General features: G+C 34.3%; 1 protein-coding gene across 1 annotated transcript; it reads right to left on the bottom strand.

The window, feature by feature from the left end:
* Positions 1-3695: 3695 nt before the first annotated feature.
* On the bottom strand, positions 3696-7687 carry LOC135759009 (apolipoprotein L2-like). Its single transcript, XM_065273823.2, has 5 exons — positions 7603-7687; positions 6468-7037; positions 6249-6284; positions 5618-5710; positions 3696-5522 (listed from the first exon to the last, which is right to left on the bottom strand). The coding sequence occupies exons 1-5, from the start codon at positions 7611-7613 to the stop codon at positions 4520-4522; spliced, it is 1713 nt and encodes a 570-aa protein (XP_065129895.1). The 5' UTR covers positions 7614-7687; the 3' UTR covers positions 3696-4519.
* Between the last annotated feature and the right edge of the window lie 2896 nt (positions 7688-10583).

The following is a 10583-nucleotide window of genomic DNA, read 5'->3' on the forward strand; positions in this document are numbered from 1 at the left end:
CAATGTTGTCTCCTAGGATAAAACTGATCCTGAAACCACCATGACTGGTGTCTACTTTTAGGACAGAGGGGAGGGAGAAATCAGTATAGGCGAGCACGGGAGATGGAATGAGCCTACCCTTCAACTCATCGAAACTCTCTGACACTGTTCAGTCCAAGCACTGTGAAAATCCTGTCTTGCCCATACTCCTTGTCCACAACCCTCGCCTAAACCCCCTGGACCTATGACTCATTCCCCGCCCGTCTCACCCTGCCTGGACCACCTCCCATGAACTTCTTTGTTCCCCCACCCCGACTACATTGTTTGTTATTTTTTATTATTTAATCGCAACCCATTTGTATTCCTGTTTGCCTCTGTGTTTATTTTGTCATGTTTTGTTGGGCCATGTTTGTGTTTTAGTCTGTCTCGTTTCTAGTGTTCCCCTGAGGAGGCGTTCCTTTAAAGGGGGGTTCTGTCATGATTCCGCCCTCTTGTCCTTGTTTTGTGTGTAAGCACTGGCCTTGTTTCTTCAGGCTTCTCTTAAATGTTATTTGGGACCCCTAGAACCCTAGGACTCCAGTTTGAATACATGTGACTTAGCAGCAACTTGTGCTATACTGTAATTTTAGAGACAGTTTCTCTAATTGAGGGATTTCCCATATATATATTCTCACAGATAACTTCAATAACACATAATACACCCTTATTTGAAACTGAGGTGTGGAAAGTCCCAAAAATTTCAGCACTCATAAGTGCTAAAGGCTTTGTTTTCTCAGATACAATTTGTTTGATGTCTTCCAACATCTCCAAATATTTATTCACTCTCTGCAAGGATGCATTCTGGTCACAGAAATGCCAAGTGTCATCTGTTCGTGATCCAAGGTTAAAATATTCCAAAGTTAAACAAATATTATTATCTATGCTTGATGCAGATTTGAGTCCTGCCTGTCATGTGGCCATTGCCTATAGGCCTTTGAATGTAAAAGTGGATAACATGATTAATCAATAATATTTTTTTCTTAACACAAGTGCTTTTTAAACAATCATAAAAATAAACATTTAAAGAAAGTTAAATTAAATTCTTGGGATCACCAAATACACCACAAATAAATTGTAATAACATCTCATAAAATTCTGGATCAATGATGCTATATCTTATTATGTGTTATATAATGTTTTGTTGTCTACCGCTAAGAATGAAGAAATTTAATTGATCAAGCTATTTTTTACTGTGGTATTACATGCTACAAGGGTTGATTAAACTGTGTGCCAGCTAGAAAGGCAACAGATTAACTTGTGTCAACATTTATGTTGCTATATGGATGTAAATTTACAATGCTTTTTTCAAACACAGCAAAATCACCAGTGTTAAATCTACACTGCTGGTGTTTATATGGGTACCACCAGTCCTGGTGGTACCCATATATACATCAAGAGTGTACATTTAACACTGGTGAATTTGCTGTGAAGAAAAATCACTTAAAACATGTGTTTATAAATTAATATATAAATTAATGCTACAGTATATGTTTACATTTTATTAAATGAAAGTGAAAGCGACACGTTTGTCTAGTATGTAGCCCATCGAAATGTGGCTTCTCTATGTAAACATTCCAGTGATTAGTAAACACACGCACACCCCAAGCAGTGGGCAGCTATCAATGCAGTGCCCGCCCAGGGAGCAATGCTCAAGGGCACCTCACTCGCAACTCTCTGGTCTTGAAAATAAAACCGTCAAACTTAGGGTTACCAGCCCAACTCTCTAACCATAAATACAGTCTTAAAAATAAAGGTCCTTCAACGGCAATGCCATATATGAGAACCATTTTTGGTTCTTCAAAGACCCATACAGTCAATTATTTTTTAAAGAATCATTTCTTTCTTACCTTTTTACAATCCCAAAGAACTCTTTTTTTTACAACAAATAACCTTTTTTAAGGTTCTTCGGATGAAGAACCTTTATAACCAATGTTATTTAACAAAAATGGTTCTTACATGGCAAAATCATCTTTATTTTTAAGAGTGTAGGTTGCTCCAATGCTTTCTGTCTCATCTACTTTCTACACTCTAAAAATAAATGTTCATTTACTTACTGTACCACAAAATCTGACTGTCCTGTACCACCGGTGGCCATGATGGATTTAGGTCAGGCTGACCAATCGATAAAAAAATACTTGAAGCAAATAACGTTACCTACATATTCAGAACAGACCAAGGTTTGATAAGTAATATAAGGATTTAATTAAAAAGTATTTTTATGCCCCAAACGAGACACTGAAGAGTACATGTGTCCCGTAGTGCAAGTTGCCTGTTTAAGGGTTAAAAAGATCCTAATATATACCAGTGTACATTTGGTACCAATACCTTTGAAGTACCACTATAAACCTCTTTAAAAGTTAATCACCCCAGTGACAGCTGGGGTACATATTCTGACAATATTTTGACGGCAATTAATGTGCACTCTCCTTCAATTTTTGGGGATGTTTTGGTAATTAAATATTGCATTCTTTGTTGTTCATTGCACCACCTTATAGTATATCTGAAAAATATAAATACTTCAAACATTAATGATAAACATCCTATGGGTTGTTATAAGTTGGAAAGTTCTGAAGAGTAAACTCTCCCATTCATACTATGGGTGTAAAGTTTCACTTGCTTGTCTCCTCTTCTTTCAGTCCCCAATTTTCATTTCATGCCAAATTTGCCAATACAGAAAACAGCTAACAACTACCTGTCACGTGTGTTTTGTGAGAATCACTTACATCATACAGTACAGACAATCATCAGACGTCAATCATCGATGTATTTTCTTCAATCTGTGCTACAATGCTTCTGGAGGTTGCACGCGTTTAACTGTGCCTGACGACGAACAGGTCGCGTGTATGTAATGGGGGTACATGTGTGAAGTTTTGCTTTTAGTTAAAAGATTGGTAAATTCATTTCCACGTCACCCAAAACTGGTTATATTCTGCGTGTTTCTACATAGGTTACGGGTAAAACAGCTTCGGACGATTCCGTTTTTACAGCGATCTGAACAATTCATTCCAACTGATTCGCGAACCAATTTAAAACGTTTGGCCCATTCGCTTTGTAAAGAATCGACTCAAAAGACTCATTTATTTGCAACACTTTGTAAGGAAACGACACAAACGAGTCATTAATTTGCGAATGCGCCAGGAACACAGGATAGCAATTTAAAAATAAAATACAAATTTCGTAATTAATTAAAATACAGTAACGAAGGAACGCTGCATAGTGTAAACGAAGAAAAAGTACAATTTATTTTTTCCACCTCGGAAGGGCAACTTGAGTCGAGAAGGGCATATGGGCAGTTGCCCGGGCAACCTGAGCAACCCCCCTGCACGTCCCTGGGTACAGATGTGTAAACATTTAGTACCAATATGTACCTTTGAGATACTAATATGTATTTTTGAGGTAGTAATAAGCTCTCTTTGGTCCCAGCATGTACTTCTGAGGTACTAAAATGAAATCCTTAGGTGCAAAGCTGTACTTTTTGAAAGGGTACAGCCCCAGTGACAGAAAAGGTAAAGTTTTGTACCTTTATTTCTGAGAGTGTATATTTAATTGTTTCAGCTATCTATTATAAAAATAGAGAATTGTATGTTTGTAATGTGTTCCATAATGAATCATAAGATCATAGACATATGACACATACACATCTAGCATTCCATATTTTTATTAAATTATTTGTGATTTGACATTCAATATGTATCTTTAGCAAGAACATAGCGTAGACTTCCACCAGTATGTTATGAATTTTTAATTATATGTGACATTGAAATATTTGTGTGCTGTGAATCAAGCAAACATCTCAGTCATATTTAAACATATTGCTAAGGCTTGATAAAACATGCTCAAGGACGCCATTAAAATATTTGGTCCAATTCTGGTTATAACAGGAAAGCATTACAACATACTCAGACAGTAACCCCTGTAGTTTTTTAACTGCATGCCATGAAGGTAAATCGAAGAAAGTAAAAAAATAGAACATCAGTGAACATGAGCAACCCTAAATATCAGCAGCCTGCTTACATCAGCATTTACTTAAACCAGATAATTAGCATTCTCCAAGCCTTTAATACAAACATACATTCAAAGAATGTGTTTATTAATGTATTCTTTGTAACTTAAATCAATCTAATCCTCATACTGGACAAGCATTTAGAAGTCACTAGCAAATGTATTTTTATTGAATCTATAATGAGATTTTATTAAAGCAATAAGCTAAGATCACCTAAGTGGTTTATGGCTTTACATTTTTTTAAATTACTTACACATAATTTCTGACACTATGGCGCCATTTCTCAAAACTCTACACACAATACTACCAAAAATCAACACAAAATGCAAATCCTAACACATCTTTGCAAAAGCAAACACTTCATTCAAAACTATTTTTACTTTTTTATTACTTTTTTATATTTTATTTTAAAATATTTGTGTGCTGTGAATCAAGCAAACATCTCAATCATGTTTTAACATATTGCTAAGTCTTGATCAAACATGCTCAAGGAAGCCATTAAAATATTTGGTCTAACTGGTCTAACAATTTCAAATATAAAGATTTAATGCACATCTTAATTTTTTTCAACTTCAAACAAATCTTATTTTTAATATATATGAACATTTCCCATATTCTCATTATTATACTCTTCTTATAAGGATAAAATGGTTGTTCCAGCATTTTCTGGCTCTTCCTATACCTCCATATCCCTATGCATAAAGAATCATAAATCTTCTGCCAGGCATCAAGTTCAGATTTCCACAGAGTTACTCTGGAGCGGATGAGCTGAGATGTTTCACTCTTGCTCCCTTTTGCAAGACTTATACCGTCTTTGCAAATGAAAAAGATATCTATACCAATAAAGAGGGCATGTAAAGTGATAAATCCAGCTCTAGCTGACTTTGTGAGTGCCAGTGGTGTCCCTTTTGCCACTTGCCCAATGTCAGGCAAGTCTGTAACGAGCATGGGAATGTTACGAGCATTTTGTGCCTCCTGCAGCCCTATTTTTGCTGCAGTTTCAGCCATCCCCTCATTCACCAGGTTAGGAACATCACCGATAACTCCTCCAGTAACATCATTGTCCTCTACATGATTTACACAGTCCTGTTCCAAACAGGCTTGAATCTTTTCCACATTACGGATAAATTCTTGGAAAACTCTTTGTGCCCTTTTATAATGGTAATTGTTGACTACGCTTTCAGTAATACCTGTGACCAAACTATTGACACCACTGGCCACTCCCAGACCAAGCCCTGCAAAAGTGAGAGCCAAAGACACCCCAACAGTGACAGGAGCGAGAGCAATGCCAACAATGGACAAGACACCTCCTGCTATCCCCACTGAACTACCAGCTACAGTGGAGATACTGCCCCCCATCTTCATCCTGTCCAGCTGAACTGCACTTTCCTCCAGATCTGACAGGAACTGCTGCATGCTAGAACAATGCTTACTGAACAAACCAATGAACAGCAGAGCATTTTTCCTCAAAATGAATGCCATCCTGGTGTGCTGGTCCATCCTAGAAAACAAGAGATAAAGAAAACAAGTTTTCACTTTTTCCATCTCTAAATGAAGTGAAAAAATATATAACTTGAATTACAAAAAAATGCTTACCTAATTTTGCTTAACTGGTTTAAATGATTAAGCATTTTCTCGCTGACATTGATATTCAGACTGAACTTCTCTAAAGGCTTATCCTTCATCCATCTGTAAATAGATTTAATATAATTACCACAGACCTTTTCACAGTTTCCTTATCCCAGACTTGAGTGACAATGGGAGGACATGAAAATTTTTGCATTGCATTTCTAAAAATAACAAATGTACAAATTATATGTAAGTGTGTCTATATACATAGAAAACAAAAGCCAGAAAATTCTACACAAAGGGTGGCTACTTTAGAAAACACAAAAATAACACAGTTTTTATGTGTTTTGATTTCTTTAATATGTAATTCCAATATCTTATTGTATTTTATAGTTTTGATAAGTTTCCTATTTTTTCAAAATGTGGTAATGTATGTAAATTAATATGAATAATATAATGTAATGTAATGTAATGTAACATAATATATATCTGTGTTGTATAGTTTTGTATACAATACAGTATGGTATAAAATATTAAGGTAGAATAATACAAATATAAAGAAAGAATAAATATATAAATTTTTCACGTGGCTTTTGACTTATTTTTTATTATGTCAGAGAGGACAGGGACATGTTTTTAGTACTTCAATAACACTTACCCATGGTTGTATGCAGACCACAAATCTTGCTCAGATCTGTGAAATACATAAATAATAAAATAAACCGACTTCAGAGACACTGATCATAGCAATAAGATTTGGAAACATAAGATATACACTATATTGTATTTTCTTCATTCTTTTGTTGTTGCTTTGGATACTGTTTTTATTTTCAAATAATCATAATTTTTTAAGTAGTAATTAATTGTCGGTACTAACATTGTATTACAAAGCTGTTCAGCAATGCATATGTATTTCTCTAGCTGAAAGGCCAGGACTTCCACATTATCGAGAATAGGAAGGAAGAATGTTTCATTATTTCGTTTAAAGTGGATAAGAAGAGGAGACGCCCTTCTGGCAGTTGTGATGAGTGATCGCACACTAGCAAGGCTCCCTTCATTCAGCAGGACACTATGATCAGTAAAGACAGATAGAGAGGTAACTGCTAGCTTTTCCACTGCATCCAAGAAGTGGTCAAGTTTCTGCAGCTCCTCAAATGTGTTTATCAGGACAGCACCCAGCTTCTTCTCCAGTTTCTTTTGTGTGGAGTCCGCTGTTACATTAGCCTCTACGTACTCTTTAAAGGCCCTGGCCTTGTTTTCTGAGTTCTTTACATGGACAAATTTATTTTTGTCTGCTTGTTGCTTGATATCTTTCATTGTCTCCAGCTCTATCTTCATCTGACATATCCATTCTTCTAGAGAATCTCTCTCACAGAAGTTTATTACTATGTGAATGTAGATCAGAGTGTCCACAACATACTGTGTCAGTAACTCTTGTAATTTTTCCCTGTGCAATAAAGATAAATCAGATAATATTACTTCACCAAGATCAGGACAATATTAGTGAGCAAATTTGTAATTTCCCCATTTATAAAGATTATTTTACTATCTGGTTGTATTGTAACTGAGCTTGTGTATACTACATAATTCTATATTTTAACTTTGGATTTTAAAACTTATAGCAGCATCAACAATAATTATGAAATACACAAATGTAGGCATTCGTGATTACTAATTAACATCTACAGCTTATTAACAGAATTAACCGTTTGTCTGGGTGGAATCAGTTATTTAATGATAACATAAAAACTTAACTATATGTGCAGGTCAGCAGACTAAAGTTTAAAAGTCAAGAAAAGTTAAGACGATTTATTTTTAAAAAACATTTCAATTAATTGACAGAGGTTTTTAATAATAAAATTATTAATACAATTTGAAACGTTTTTTTTTTACCTGCAAATGCACAGCCCTATAAGAAAACAAATCATTCTAATACTGTTTTATTCGCTATTTAAAAACTATGATTTAAGATAAAGATTCTCTTTCAGACTAAATTAAAGTAGTCAACTTACCCGATGCTCATTTCTTCCTGTTTAGTTTAATTACTTTCGCTCCTGAAAGCCTCTGAAGACACAAAGTTAACTCTCCTGTTTATACTCTGCGTTTGATCAAGTTTACTTGCTTGTCTCCAATTTATACTGTTATGATATTGCCCTGCCTATCATGTCAATACAGATAAGTTTATATAAGGTAATGCATTAGCAGCTGATGCTAATTTGTTTTTTTTTGGGGGGGGGGGATTTTTTTATAATTATCTTTTATTAGTTTTTCTTTTGCAGGTGTTTATCTTTCTGAAATGCAAATATTTGTATAGATTCCTATTTATACTAGCATAAAGTTATTCACAATAGCAAATTTAAACTAATGATTTATGCTTTTATTAATTTAAAATGTATTTATTTATATAAAAATGTGGCCCATTGTTGTTTCATGCTTAAATTGTTTTACTGCTTTACTGAATTAAGGTATCTTGTGTATTTTATGAAAAATGTACAGAAACGTGTGTGCAGGGGCGTCAGACTGGGGGGTAAAACCAGTACTGATTACCAAGGCCCCAAAGGAAGAGAGGGCCCTTGAGAAGTCTGGAATATATTATGGGGGTGGGGCATGGGCCATTTGAATTACACCTCTTCGCTGGAATTATTGTCATAAAAAAAGTGTTATTGTCATTTCACTCTAAGCAGTGAAACATCAGGACGGTACACTGGAAGCCTACTCCAAAAACACAGTGCATGAGACGAAACACATTAAAAGACCGGACTATATATTGTAGTTCACGATGTTTATTACACGAAGTATATTACTTTCTTTTTGTATAGTGACCTAAAAGGTATAGTCCACATGAGGGCGCTGTATGCCACAAATACGTTGTCATCAACACCATTTCTATTCAATACGTATATACAAAAAGTCTTGATAAATTTACAATTTCATTTAATAATTCAAATGAAACATCTCTTTAAGATGAGTTGTTGTGATAAAGCTGGTTTTTTAATACTAATAATTACTGTTAAACATTTTTTTCTTATACAGGATTTTGGCGTATATGGCAGTGATAGCATGAGAAAGTAATCTGTATTTACAGTAAATTTAGTGAAGTGCATCACATTTATTGAATTACACGTATGATTGGATATGTGTGTAAGAGTATGTGTGAATGCTGTGTGCTTAAATATAAGTAGTGAATTGTTACTTTTGAACCTAACAGCAGGGACGAAAGTAACACACGGGTGGGTCAAAAGTAACACAACAAAACAAGATAGATTTACACTTGTTTGTATTAAATATACATAACTATGACCTCGTTAATATGTAACTGCAAACATATTTTGTAATTTGTCTTTGTAAAAAAAATAATGAAATTACATTTTTATTTTAAAATTCAGTTTTATCAAATTTTCAAAAGCAACCAACAGTATATTAAATTGTTAAGAATAAAAATAAATTAAATAAAAAATTCAGCAGTTTGAACCCTATGAAAATGAAATTAAATCAAATTAGAATAATATACATTTTCAACATATACAACAGTATTAACAGCGGGACAAAGGTAAAAAGTGTTACTTTCGACCCGACAGGATCTCCTCACATTTAAACACGATTTACTTTTATTTTGAAAAACTCAGAGAAGTCAAACTTCATGATGTGTCAAAAGCACTAAATAACCTGTAGATCATGAAACGAGAAACACAGCGCGTTTTGAGAGAAAAAATGACCGCTTTTGGAATTTACTTATCATGGTTGAAAACACCTACTACACGCGGAAAACGGTGAGTAAATAAAACGATATTTGTCAGATCTGCCAAGGGTTTGTGTGTTAAAGATGCTGTTTGGGATGCAAATGTTATCAGGGCTCGAAGAAGATCTCACTTTCGTGCCACGTAACTTTCGCCCCCACTCTTCCCTACTTAAATAAACCTAAGAACACCTAAGTTTGATACTGTTTATTTCAACTCAATAAAAACAGTAATGTTGGAGGTATAAACCTGAAGAGAACAATTTTTGATTTTTGTGTAGCAGCAACCTCCACAATAAATCTATGTATCAAAACTGCCTTACAAATCTCAGTGAGTGTTAAATGGTAAGAGAAACACACTACAAAACAAATAAACAATTTGGGACAAAATGTATGTAGCAAGAAATGAGAGATAAACCTAGAAATAAATATGAACATTACATTTAATTAAACAGAATTAATTGTTTGCTTTGTCTTTATCTTTAAAATCCAAGCTTGGAACCCTGGGACTCCAGTTTGAAAACTGTAACCTAGCAGAAACTTGTGCTTTTGTAATTCTGGAAGCAATATTTCTCTAATTGGGAGCTTTCTCAAAGTCTCAGTCTATACTGAGTACCTTTGGGACATCTGTACAGTTGTAAAACCTTAAATATCTTCCATGCACAGGAATCCCAAGCCAAGATTTTTGCACCACACATGCACATTAATGTTTCCTTTTGGAAAACAAACATGTTTAAGTGTGAAATGCCTAAGCGCAATACTGGCATTCACTTCACATAGTTAATGTTTATAAAATAAAACAACATATCTGACCTACAGCCGCACATATATATACTAAGTTCTGAACAATGGTAACCATAAAAACAAAAAATAGCAAACTCTTCTAGATCTCCAACATAAATGAAAGATTGACACTATTGACTCTTTCTCTGTACATAAAATAAAATGTAAAAAAATGGTCTCGTATTGCAGGCTCATGCAAAGCATGCTGGGAACTGGAAATCCACCTTAACTAATGATGTTGATTTAACGTTAATTTAACTGAAGTAAATTTAAAGTGAGAGACTCTTTCTTAGCTTAACTGGCAGAATTAATGGCATAAAAGTCATCACAATTGATAAAAGTTGCAATTAATTGCAGTTTTGTTCAAATGAGGCTGTGGTACTGAAATAATTAATGAAAAAAAAAAATTATTATTACTCATTTTATTGAAGTTTGTACTCAAAGTGGTGAAATTGTTGAACACACATAAAAGTT

The sequence above is a fragment of the Paramisgurnus dabryanus genome, chromosome 3, assembly GCF_030506205.2.
Source record: "Paramisgurnus dabryanus chromosome 3, PD_genome_1.1, whole genome shotgun sequence".
Taxonomy (NCBI): Eukaryota; Metazoa; Chordata; class Actinopteri; order Cypriniformes; family Cobitidae; genus Paramisgurnus; species Paramisgurnus dabryanus.